Source organism: Beta vulgaris, chromosome 6 (assembly GCF_026745355.1).
Source record: "Beta vulgaris subsp. vulgaris cultivar EL10 chromosome 6, EL10.2, whole genome shotgun sequence".
Taxonomy (NCBI): Eukaryota; Viridiplantae; Streptophyta; class Magnoliopsida; order Caryophyllales; family Amaranthaceae; genus Beta; species Beta vulgaris.
The window spans coordinates 47,604,540-47,618,521 of NC_079207.1; the positions used below are offsets into that span (position 1 = coordinate 47,604,540).

Sequence of the window (13,982 nt, forward strand, 5' to 3'; positions counted from 1 at the left end):
GTTCCTTGATCACCTCACATAGTTTCTTTGCTGTCGACCTATATCGTTACATGTCATTCTTATTTCAGTATTTTAAGCTCCATATTTCAATCTAGGTTTGCTCTCGTTCTTGCTAGATGCTTCCAATATACTAAAACAAAGGATTATAACTAGGATGCATGTAAACGATGTTGTCAAATTAAGAGTCTAAGACAACCCGCCATTGTCTGAATGATCACATTTCATTTTTTCTTTCTTTCAAATGTTATATAATTCGACCAATAATTGGCTTTAATTTATAGAAAATAATGTATGTATAATACAATCCCTCAATTAGAAAAGAGTCAGCCTAACTTTTTATACTTCCAAAGAAAAATTTATAGCACAAAAGATATTGTTCTTTCAATCATGATATTTCTATTAATTAATAGCAATGTGATATCCCGTATTGATTTTGCATTCGACGAAGTGTGTGTCGAATAAAATAATAGGTATGGAGATTTGTTATAAACTATCTTATGAAAAGAATTTGGTTAATATTTACTTTATTAATTAACGAAACGGTGCTAGAAAGTACCTTCCAAAGTAAAAATGTTCTAATGAACTACTTTTTACCCGATTTCGAACACTGACTAATTTTCCCCTCATTTTTTTTACATGGTTGCTAAATGCAACCTCCCTTTACTAACGCAACCCAAAAAAACCCTCATTATCATATCCTTTCTATAAATAATACTTCTCTTTCCTACAATATTCTCTCCTCCTCCTTTCTAACTACTGTTAGAGAGAAAAACTTATAAAAGACCTAATTCACAAATTTTAATCTAATACTCAATGGGCGATAATTTTGACTCAAACGAATTTCAATTTGAGGTAAGTTGTTCAATTTTTTCCGTAATTATGCAATTTCGGGCGATCCATATGCATCGATTTGCCCTATTTCATGCAATCTACCCGAAACAAATGATACTTTGGTTTCATCGAATGAAAAACTTTATGTTGGTCCTACCACATGTAAATGGAGAAAGAAGGAAAAACCTATTGAGGAAGAGGGAGAAGGGAGAATTATGGAGAATTAGAACTACAAATTATGGAGAATTGGAAGATCAATTATGCAGAATTGGAAGAACCGGCCCAAATTTGGAAGACATAAGAAGTACGAAGAAGGAAAATGGAGAGAGGAGTAGTTAGAGAGATAAATGAGTTATGAGGAAAAGGGTTGTGTTTAGTAAACTCTTTGCCTTTTTTTTTTCGTTTACTTTTCCCCTCCTGTTTCACCCTAAAAAAATTCATCCTCTCATGAATACTGACAAGTCTTCCCCCTAATTTTACTATAATTTATTAAATTTTGTTTAAAAATGGCTATTAATGCAGATGTTGTGAAACGCTAATGGTAGTGATTTTTTTGTTCCCTTTTTATTAAAATGTTGATACTAGTGAATTAGTAGCATAATCCTTTAGCAATGGGTTTGTTCATTACGAAATGGTATCCAAAAGATTTGACGCTAATTTATCTACCTTTAACTTATCTTTTCAAAATAATCTCATCTTTTAATTAATTTTAAACAATCTCAAATTTTAGGATGGTTTTTTCAAAATAATCGATAAGCTAATCTTTACCTTACACCCCCTCCCAATTAGTTAGTGGATGCAAGAAATATTATTTACAAAATATTTTGATAATGTACATGTGTACACCTCAAAACTTGGAAATTTTATGAGTACTCAAAATTTTGTTCACCAAAAAAAAAAGTTGGCATTATATCAAATAAACTTGCTAATAATGTAAATTATTCAAATCATTCGTTCCACATATTAGTAATCACCATGATAATTACAACATGCTACCACCCCTCTTACATTATTCTTACTTTATATAGGCCTTATGCCTTAGCAAATAACTTGATAAATTCCTCTAAAGCCTCATACCTTTCCCCCTCAACCTAAAACACACACACTCTCTCTCCTGTATTTCGCTCCTATATCCAACCTGCTATGAATTCAGAGGTACTTCCATGTGGTTTTTGCACTCCACCCTCAAAAAGATCATCAATAACGTCTCAGAATAGTGACGCTATTCCTGCTAAAAACGATGATTTGACGTCTTCTAACACCTTGAGAAACTTATCAAAGATGGTCCTCCCTCCGCTGGGTGTTTCAGCTTATAATTACAATCATCTTAACTCAAATGGTTGGATCATCTCTCCCATACATTCTAAGTACAGGTATATTATAGTATCAACTTCAAATTCTCTTTTATTTTCAGTATTAGCAAGAATTTCTTAAAGCATGCGTATAATGGTAATGACTCTACAATGAACTCTCCCGTCTCCATTATTCTCCGATCCCTTCGACCTACCGTCAAGTGCGTCAACAACTATATCTAAAAAAACCGAACAACAATAAAACTCTTTAAATATCTTTATGTAATAGTCTTCATATCAATTAACAAACTCATTATTCAAACCTCAAGTAAGATTTTGATTCTTTTTTTTGGATAGGCGTTAGTTTTTAGGTAGTTTGGAATTTTCTTGAGGTTTGTAAGGTATCTCAAATATCTTGAATACATTTGCGTACGTTTATTATGGATTTTGTTCTGAAGAAAAATGTCTAGTACTGAAAATGGAGAAAATAAGAAAATCACTCATAAATGATCACATAAAAGAGTGAGGATTATTAATCAGGAATAAACCCCGTCTAGAACTAAAAACCGATAAAATAAGAAAATCATATAAAATTATGTTTAGAGGTTGTTCTATATATAGAAATATATAATCCTGCGGTATATGTTGTACTCATTTTACTATAGTTCTAGAATACCAACTATGTTAAAGTTTACTAGAATTTAATTTAATTATGTTAACAGTAAAAGTTGTACATTAGAGATTGTGTGTTAAAGCAAATACACCAAATAAATCTTTATATGATCTTAAAAGTAACCTTAGAAGTTAGAACTATCTCAATCTTCCGACTCATACACATATAATATAACATATGATTGTTGGATAGTGAAACTTGCATATTTGCAAGGTTAAAATTATTTCTTTCTGTAATTAGTAAGATGACGTGAATTTTGTTAATAACTATCAATTAGAAAACGGTACATAAGGACTGATCTTACACTACGGAATTGGAGCAAGAAAACTTATGAATTGAATTTTTTTTCCCCTTCAGTCAAGGTAATAGAGAGGCTGACGTGGTCGCAATTGTCAATAATAGGTGGAATGATTATGAGCTATAATAATCAACAAATTAAATTTGATTGGATGATAATAGTACTATAATACAAATTAAAGTTGCTTGGATAATACTAGTATTATATTATCTGGCCTCTTAATTAAAAATTTAGTCTTATTATTTGTTTTCTTAAATTTCATTTTTAGTGTATATTTTTCTTATATTTTTATTTTTTGAGTATATTTTCCTTATATCATAAATGTATAATTAACATTTCTTAGTTCTAGATGCCAATATTATAGTACTCCAGTGGCTGATGAATAAAGCAAAGAGCAAAACATTTCCGACGCTAATATTTAGTTAATTTTTTTTTTAAATAGTGGAATCTTGTCCATTGTTTTCGTACCTGATCTCAAAAAAAAAAAAAAACAAGTAAACAACAAAAGAAAACGAATAGAATAGCTAGTAGCTTCATAAAACCCCAATGGCTGATGAATAAAGCAAAGAGCAAAAATTTTCCGACACTAATATTATTCTTATGGTTTTCCCTCTATCCTCAACACTATATTATTCTTATTCCTAATATGGGGAGAATTTTGTATGAAATAGACTTGTAATAAGTTGTTCTTGGACGAGTAAATTTTAATTATTTTTTTGAATGAAAATTATTGTACTATTGATAGAAATTTTCTAGAGATATATAAGTAACATTTGAGTAATCACATCGAACAATAAATTATGAAAATCCTCCTGCATTTGTTAGTAATTAGTAGGACCATAAAAATACCATAAAAAAAAATGATTATAAATAAGGGCGGCCCAAGCTGAACCACATACCTGATAAGTGATACTCCCTCTGTATTTTTTTATCTTTCTCACTTAGAATCTTGACACTATTCACAACTAGAGAGAATCTTTTAGATTTTTCTCAATATATAAGAAAAAATATAGTCATGTGGGGTCTTGTTTTATTCGTCTCAATGAGTACTTTATTAATATTCAATTATTATAATTTTTACTTATATGTAATGAAAGTTATTTAATGTAGAATAAGTGCATTGGCAAACGTGCAAAGTCAAAGTAGGAAAGATAAAAAAATACAGAGGGAGTACCTGGTAGGAGATATGAGTGTCTTATCCTTATTCTACCGACAAAGTTTTGTTTGTCCTGGTGTCTAGATTTCATATTCTTTTTTTCATCTCTACACGTATTATCTGTACTAGTCGCACCATCAACCATCAAGATTTTTCTTCTTTTTATTCTCGAAAAATAGGAAAGAAAGAGTATTAGTGAGAGCTTTGATTCTATGAATTTCCACCTCTATCTTTAACGATGGAATTCGATGACTGTCCAATTAAGAAATGTTTTGTACAATTTCGTACCGAATGGTAACAATTTGCATTGGTAAACAAGGAGAAATTGGTAATTAGAAAACTTCAAAAAGAAAAAAAAAAAGGGTAATGGACCGCCTTAGTTTAAAAAAGTGGTATATATTATCTAGAAATGGCAGTACTATACAACAAAAAAAAAAAAACAGTTTACTTCTATATACTAATTTATTGGGAAAAAAATTAATACAATTTTTTTATAAAATGTATCAAAGGGGTCTTAGAGCATGCCCATTGGTTGATCCAAAAGTTGGGATCATCAATTACTTTATTAATTTCTCACTCTTCCACCTCATTTATGATCCATAATTGATTTTAATGATCTCTTCACCCCCAATGGATGATCTATAATTTTAGATCTTCACCTTCTCTTTCCTACTTTTTACTATACCCCACCATATATTCTCTCTCCTCAATCTCCTTTCCATCCCATCTTTTTTATTTATTGTGGATTATTTAAGAATCAATTAATGATTATTGAATGTAAATAATTTTTATGTTTGTGATTAAAAACTATTAGTAAAATTTCGTTAATATTGTACATAATTAGATACGGTAATTAACTTAATCAGAAAAATATAATATAATAAAATTTACATTAAACAATAGAAAACTACATCATTAACATATAAATAATAAAAAAAAACGTAGCAGCTTAATTAACCCCTATGTTGCCCGAATTTAAGCCAAATATTTTCTACGAGGTCTGCTTTGAGACGTCTATGCACAGCTTGGTCACGAACTCGACCCCTATTGTTCATATATATTTCTAGACTTGCTATGCGAGTCTCGCTAGTGCCATATCCGAAAGGCTCATCAGAGGTCCCTACATCCTTTGCGTTGAAGTAGTAGGCGTGGAGGATGGTCATAATCATTAGGATCAAAACGAAGGGAATATGAATCTCGTTCATCTTCAACTACCATGTTGTGGATAATAATGCAGGCGATCATTATTTTCCCTAACATTTCTTTATCACGCGCTAGAGCTGGTTGTCGAATTATAGCAAAACGAGCTTGTAATACTCCAAATGCACGTTCCACATCTTTTCGTTTTCTCTCTTGGTTTTGGGCAAATAGACTTTCTTTTTCATTTTGCGGAAGACTTATTGTTGGAATAAATGCAGCCCATTGAGGATATATACCATCTGCTAGGTAATATCCCATATCGTATTGATGTCCGTTAACAACATAGTTACTGCGGGTGCACGACCCTCAAAAACATCATTAAATAATGGAGATCTATCAAGAACATTGATATCATTACACCTACCTGGCGTTCCAAAGAAAGCATGCCAGATCCATAGATCATACGAAGCAACGGCTTCTAAAACCAATGTTCGCTTACCCGGTCTTCCCGAATAAAGTCCTTTAAATTGAAGTGGACGATTTTTCCATCTCCACTGCATGCAGTCGATGGAACCCATCATTCCTGGGAATCCTCGTTCTTCAGCTGCGTACAACAATCTTCTTAGATCTGCTTCATTGGGCTTTCTTAAGTACTCGTCCCCGAAGTGGGCGACCACCCCTTCTACAAAATGTCGTAGTGAATCTCTAGCAAGAGATGCACTAATTTTTAGATAATCGTTCACAGAATCCGCCGCTGCCCCGTACTCTAACAATCTCATAGCGGCAGTGCATTTTAATAATGATGATGCACCAAATTTACCTGCGGCATCTGGCCTTTGTTGGAAGAATGAATTTTTCAAAGTCAAGACTTGTTCTATTCGGAGGAAGACGTGTTTTTGCATGCGAAATCTCCGTCGAAACATTTGTGGGGGATAAACAGGATTCTCGGGAAAGCAGTCATTCCATAACCGATGGTGCCCCTCATCACGATCCCTTGGCACTACAGTTCTTGGCGCTCTTGGAACTTGAGTTACCATTGCATATAATTCAGCTGGATTGGCCATCACAAACCTTTCCATCATTTGATCCATCAGCCGAGTCGTTTGTCTGCGTTTTTTCGAACGACGCATGTACTCATTGTTACGAGTTATTTGAATGTGTGTGTAAGAATTTGGATCATCATAATTCGAAGAACTAGAAGAAGAAATATTGCTATTGTAACCTGATTCTGAAGACATGATTTTTATATTTTGTAGGGGAAGAATGGGGGTTGTAGGGTAGAATGGTTTTGTGTGAATGGTTGAGTAGTTAGCATCGTAAGGTATATATAGAGAGAAGGTGAATTGTCAGCAATATTACACTGATATTGGAGTGAATTTGTCAAGTCATCACATGGTTTTAGTAATAATGGACTGATATATGAAGTGAATTGTCAAATCAAGGTCTTTATTATTGCAGTAATAATGGACTGATATATGAAGTGAATTGTCAAATTAATGTCTTCATTATTGCAGTAATGATGGACTGATATATGGAGTGAATTGTCAAATCAAGACATAGCTCATCAATAATATTATGATTTGAATAATTGGATACATATATTAAAAAACTAAAAACTTTTAGATTCATTAATTTGATAATTTCATACTACATCCGAGTCTAAGACTAATTAAGAACTAAAATAACATTGCATTGGAAAGTAGGAAATACATTAAATAACATTCATCTTTCTAAAGGAAAATAAAAAATTACATTGGAAATAAAACCTTAACTAGATCTCTCTTAAGTTGTTGTCTTTCCTCATTTAAATCATTCCTTGATGAAAGCACCTTGAATAACTCCAAGTTAATCTTCCTGTTTTTAATTGCAATTTTCTCCCTTTCTAGCCGGACCATCTCACTGTTGCTTTCCTTTTCATGATTAATCCTTTGGATCTCGACTTGAAGTTCATTGTTTTTCTGCAAATTTAATTTTTGGACTTGATCCATCCACTCTTGAAAGGCTTCTACAGGCATGTTCAAAACTTTTCCCTTGCCTTTATTTTTGGTGAATCCGTCGTTTGGAGTAGTTAGGTCTCCACTGCTTGGCGTATTTGGCTCACTTGAAGTGGAGTAGTTGCCAGCTTCATTGATCCTCCACCTCTTTGAGCCACTTTCTTGATTAACTGTCTTCTTTTTGCAAGCTTTTACAATATCTCCCATAGGCTTCCATACATCATTAAGCCTTAAAATTTCCAACAGTGAAGCTTATTGAAGTTTGTTTTTATTATCCTTTTTGTAGATTGCAAATGCAGTTTTCATGACGTCGTCATCAGACTCACCACTTTTCCGACGAGACTCTGCATGAGCATATGCACAACAAATTTGGATACTTTTGCATGTATTCTTTTCCATTGACTTTGTAATTGACCCAACTCTCTGTCAAATGGTAAGATATCAGACTCCTTGAAACTTTCAACTCCTTCTTCCCAGCATCGATCTCTATAACACTTACCTTCCTTAAACATTTTAGTAATTTTTTCCCAGAAGATACTTGCAGCTTGTTTAGTATTACTACCTTTATTTTGGCTTACTGTTAGCCACGCCTTCACGAGAACCTCTTCTTCACATGGCCTCCAGAAATTTCCTCACCCTTTATCTTCTTCTTCATTGTTGTCATCATCACGCTCAACCGATGCAGCTCGAGACCGATATGAACTACTGAAGTTGGAAATGACCCATCACCTTGTGACTGCTGGAAATGTTGAGACATAGGAAATGATGCTTCATCTTGAGAATAACTATAATTCTCATTCGAATTGTACAATTTTCTTGTGAATGTGGAGCAAATTGAGAGTGAGAAGGTGTATTTGAGAAACTCATATTATGTTGGGGGAGTTGCTGGTTAAGTTGAGTAGGATACATCATATTTTGTGAGTTGTTTTCCATATGAAAATTTGGTTCAGTTTGAGAATTGAGATCAATTTGGGACTAGACGATTGAAAACTTGGATTAATATGAGTTGTTGAGGTCCTTTGAATTTTGGAGGTTTTTTTTTTCTACCGGTTTTGGGATCCATAACTAATTTTAATTAGGAGATAATTTATTTTGGGGGGTAGATAAATAAAGAAAGGAAACAAAGATGACTTCCAATAACAAAATAAGCTCAAAAATAAGATGTGTAAAAATAGTTCAATATTAGTCTCTATTTATAGACAAAAAAAATATAGCTGTTGGTGTTTTTTTTTTTTAAAAAAAAATTTTAAACTGACAATATGTCCGTTGCAAAAATTTGCAACGTTAACAATTACAAATAATCCTAGCCGTTAGATTAGAGAACTAAGAGCCTTTGGATGTCTGCCATGCAGCAGCAGTGGGGCCCACTCCTTTTTTTTTCTTCCTCTCCCTTCCGCCATGTGGCAATGATCCACTCTTCCAATAGATCGTTGCAATGCTCAGTTCATTGCCTTCTCTCCTCTTTTTTTTCTCTCTCCTATTTCTTTATTCCCATTTAATCTCTCTCTCCTCATGATCCAACTTTTGGATCTACCAATGGGCATGCTCTTAGACACATAAGCAAAGTGAGCGACCGCTCAAGCCTCCAATATTAAGGGGCCCCACCTATATATTTTATTTCTATGGGTTTATTAGAATTTTTTCCTTGAATAATGCAAAAGTGGGTTTTAATTCCCAAAATATGCCCAAAAAAAAAAAATTCCCTGCGTACCGCCCACGTAGGACGGCACGCGAGAATTTTTTTTTTTCAACTTAAGTAAAACCGCTACTTGAAGTAGCGGTTTACAAAAAAAAAAAAATTTTTTTTTTGTGTGTGTTTTGTAAACCGCTACTTCAAGTAGCAGTTCATTAATCAAGTAGCGGTTTACTAAAGAAATTCCCAACTCCATAGTATGATATGTGCTTGCAACATTTTGCCCAGGTAAACCGCTACTCTGAGTAGCGGTTTATTATAAACAGCTACTTGAAGTAGCAGTTTATTTTAAAATAAACCGCTACTGTGAGTAGCGGTTTTCGTGGGCAAAAACAAAAAAAAAAAAAACAGTTTCTCGCGTGCCGTCCTACGTGGACGGTAGGGAATTTATTTTTTTTTGGCATATTTTGGGAATTAAAACCCACTTTTACATTATTCAAGGAAAAAATTCGGGTTTATTAGATAAAAAAATATTCAATATTTGTTATTCAAATTTTTTACCCCTAATCTATGTACTATTTTCATATATCATAGCTTATTATTTAGATTTATGTTTAGTATATCTTTACTATTTGTAATTTCTAAGGTGTCTAGTTCATAAAAATGAAAATAACATTGACGTATTTAAGAAAGTTAAAAATCTTTTCAACTATTTTTTATAAAAAATATAATTTAGTTATTAAAATTATGGGATTGTGTATTCTTTTTATATATCCCCATAACTCCATAAGGCCCATGTTTAATGTCTTGCATTGAGCTACAAAATTGTCCAAGTGGCCTCTGAAATGAACTACCTTTTCTTGTTGACTATACCCAACTATTTTCCCTCATTTATCAATGGGATTTACTATTCATCGTCCGTATCTACTAAAATCGTCCGTATTTTTATAAGTATTTTGTATTTTTTTTTTTTTTGTAACTTTTTTCTTTACCTCAAAAATATTAAAATTTCAAATTTTTTAGTACCAACTAAATCAATTTTTCAGTTCTGTCATGGTGGAACTAAAAGGAATTTTATTTTGTTTCCACCACGGTGGAAACGGAATTTTATTTCGGTTCCACGAGAAATAGTGAAAAAAATAAAAAAATTTCGAAATCTGAGAAAACAATAAGGGTGGAGAAAAGGAGAAAGATGAAGAAGAAGGGTGGGGGTACATCGTGTGGGGATGGCGAAGAGGAGGAAATGCGCGGGGGGTGGGGGTGGTCTACTGCGGGAGGGGATGGGGGTGTTGGGGCTGCGGGATGCGAGGGTGGGGATGGGAGCTAACGAAGGAAGAGGAGGGAGGCGAAGGGTGTGGTGGGGGTACGAGGGTGTTGCGTGGCTGCGACGGAGGAGGGAGGTGAAGGGTGTGGTGGGGGATGCAGAAGTGGTGCGTGGCTGCGACGGAGAGAAGGGAGGTGAAGGTTGGGGTGGGAGCTGCAAGGGTGTTGCAGGGGTGAGGCGGGAAGCTGTGGGGGGGGGGGGGTTTCCAGGGGTTGGGGTTGGGGTTGGGGGTGCTCTGGTGCGGCTGCAGGGTGACTAGGGGGTTGCTGCAAGGGAGGGATGGAATTGGGGATGTTGGTGGACTGCTGACAACAATGGTGGATGGGAGGTGATGATTATGGAGGGAGAAGAAGTACCAGAGAGAGAAATAAAACACTGTATAAATACGGACGATATAAAATAAATACGGACGACAAATAATGGGGTCGCAAAACTGTTTAATAATTCTTATGGTTATTGTTTAAAATTTCAAACCACTCAGTCTAAGATGTATGACATAGTTTCTTTGCTGTTATTGTTCGATATCATTCTTATTTATTTCAGTATTTTAAGCTCGAGCGTCAAATCTAGGCTTATTCTCGTTCTAGCAGCTAGATGCTTCCAGTTAGAGTAGGCACTTATTATGCATGGATTATCCATCCACCTACTGTGAATATATGGGTGAAAATTCGCAGTGAAACGAGTTACGAATAGGTGATGGGTGGATCGGATGATGCATCGAGTCGGATATAGATGATATTTTTTGGATCCATCACCCGCTTCATCCATCCATCCATCCATATATACATATATGGTCGTGGTTGATGGGTTGGATGGAGGTCCACTCAACCCATCTTTGTCCATTGCCATCCTTGCTTCCAGTAGACTAAAAAAGGGTTTAAGAAAAGCCACCATTGAGTGAATGATCACATTTTTTTTACTTCCAAATAAAGATTTTAGGGTTTTTCTATGTTATACCCTTGTATTTTTTCAATTTCTACGTTGTACCCCAAGCTTTTCAAAATTCCACACAGTACCCTTAAACTTACCTTTTTCAACGGACAATGCCCCTACCGCTGATTATACATCATTAATTTCGTCTATTTTTTATATTCCAGTGGAACGGATCTAATTAGTGAATAACCTTCTAAGGGTTAAATTATGTATAAGTCAAATTAGTTTCAATAAATTTAAAAAAATAAATGAAATTAATGACATATAATCAGCAGTTTGGGCATCGTGCATTAAAAAAGGTAAGCTTGAGGGTACCGTGTAGAATTTTTAAAAAGTTGGGGTAAAACGTAGAAATTGAAGAAACACAAGGGTATAACGTAGAAAAACCCAAGATTTTATAACTGGACCCTTGATTGACTTGAATTTATAGAAAAGTTTTTTTTAGTTATTTTTCTTTCTTATATTAACTCTTTGTTGGATTTTGATATTTCTATAAATGTTATCTAGTTGCCTTAATGATATCAGATAAGATATTGTTTTTTCTAAGACGAAATCGGACTCAACACCTTGAGCTATACTTCGCGTGCAACCAACACAACCAACTATGAATAGTAGCCTAAACACCACCAACTACGGGGTGGGATGCAGTCGGTACCATCAACTACGGGGTGGGTAGGCTTCCGGCCTCATTTATGGTACGGGATGCACCGCAACCCGTATTTGGTTGTGTTTAAACTACTAGTCGTAGTTGGTGGCGTTAATGCACTCGAGCTATAGTTTAGGGTATTGAGGCCAATTGTGGCAATTTTTATTAATTGATAATTATGTGGTTATTTCTACTATTAATATTGGATTCGACCAAGAGTGTGTCGAAAGAACTAAAAATGTATGGAGAATATTGAATCTGTTTCGCAACAATAATTGAAATTAAAAACTTACCTGAAACTCATAACTTAATAACTAAAATTAATTAATAAGGTATTGAAACTAATAAGTTAGCTGATTAGTTAATCTGTTTAATTAAATAAGTTATGTTCACTATATATACTAGTCTAATATAAACGCAATCCACTCTTATTCGTAATTTAAATAATATATAGTTCACACACATATATAATCTACTTCCAGAAAATATTTGTTTTGGTTCACTTCTCTCCATCTATATCTCACAAATTTGATCCACTCTACTCGCCTTAAATCTCAAAATTTTACCAATGTAAGATACTAACATGCACTGGCATAAATCAACATGTAATATTTAATTATGAAATTGGAGATACAAGACAAGATATATACTTCACTTTTTAGAAACTCTGCATGGTGCAGCAAAGAGAGATGATGCGTGAATAAAGGCACCTGGAAAAAGTTTCAGTCGACTGAAATTGGAACATTAAATATTTTAGCGTTTCAATTTCAGTCCATATTAGCGCCTTAAATATGATTTCAACTATTTGTCAAACAGAACTAATTGTTTAAGGACCTTAAATAATTTAACAACTTATTATTTAAGGTGCCTCAACTAGCTTATGAAAAATGTTTTGTGAATATCTTCTTTGTTATTTAAAAAATAAATGTAAGAAACTATTCTTGGCCCACTTTCAACTATCTACCAACTTTTCCACAGTTGACTTTTTAGAATTCTTTGCTTTTTCCAATTTAACCAATTTTTCACTCTCATGAACTATTGAACTCTGACAAATGACAAGTCTTCCCCTATTACTAAAACTTATTAATCTTTTAAAAATGTGGTTATTAGTGCAGATGTTGGGAAACGCTGATGGTAGTATTAGTAGCATACTCAGCATGGGTTTACCCGTTTGAGGTTGCATTCATGAAATCGTATCTAAAAAGAGAGCTCTTTATTGCTGACAACATCGTCAATGTGTTTTTTGCGATTGATATTATTATCACATTCTTTCTCGCCTACTTTGATTCCAGAACTCAGCTACTTGTTTCTGACTTCAGAAAGATCGCTATAAGGTTAGTCTTTCATTTTTTTTTTGTTCTTCTACTACGTGAACAAAACAATGCAAGTTAGTGATTTACAAACAAAAGTGAAAAGAAGTGAAACAAATTCATAGCTCATCACCTATAACGACATTATTTCATGCATTTAATTACGATGAGAAAAGTTTGATCCACTTACAAATCCATATACGTTTCATACTAATATCAATTGTCAATAGTAATAGTAACCCTTCTAGTGTATAATGATACTCTCTCCTATTTCTTAAATGTGTGGTTACGCACATGTGGGCAACACAATATATTTCAGTATAGAAGGACCTAGCTCCATCATCCATGGGTCTACTTAATCATGATATCATATATTCATATTCATATGTCCAATAATATACAGTTTTTTGCCTCAATTATTATTTGATTTTAATTGGAGTAATGCGCCTAAAATTACCATAAACCTCTTTCGATTATTTAGGGCTTCCTTAAACATGCATTGATACATATTCCCATGGAATCATGCAAGAAAGAGACATTAAGCATAACATCGCAATTAAATTTCTAACAATCATATCTACTTATTCTCATAGAGAAATTCATGTCCTTAATTGAAATACTCAAATCCGTCAAAATATAACTCCTGTTTGATTGAGATAAATGAATCATAACAATACTAATTATTCTTTATCTAGTATCGGAATTTGATCCTTGGCCACGCATATCGCACTCAAGTGTCACAATATACTATT

General features: G+C 33.7%; 1 protein-coding gene across 5 annotated transcripts in view; it reads left to right on the forward strand.

Moving 5' to 3' along the window:
• The first annotated feature begins 1,922 nt into the window (after nucleotides 1-1,922).
• Nucleotides 1,923-13,982, forward strand: part of LOC104896713 (potassium channel AKT2/3) — a 52,589-nt gene continuing 40,529 nt past the window's right edge. For 4 of the 5 annotated variants that reach the window (XM_010683482.4, XM_048647407.2, XM_010683484.4 and 1 more), the window contains exons 1-2: nucleotides 1,923-2,204; nucleotides 13,036-13,254. In XM_010683482.4, the coding sequence (XP_010681784.2) occupies nucleotides 1,975-2,204; nucleotides 13,036-13,254 (449 nt within the window). In that variant the 5' untranslated portion in view covers nucleotides 1,923-1,974. The remainder of the gene's footprint in view (nucleotides 2,205-13,035; nucleotides 13,255-13,982) is intronic. The other variant, XM_010683483.4, reaches the window with a different exon arrangement.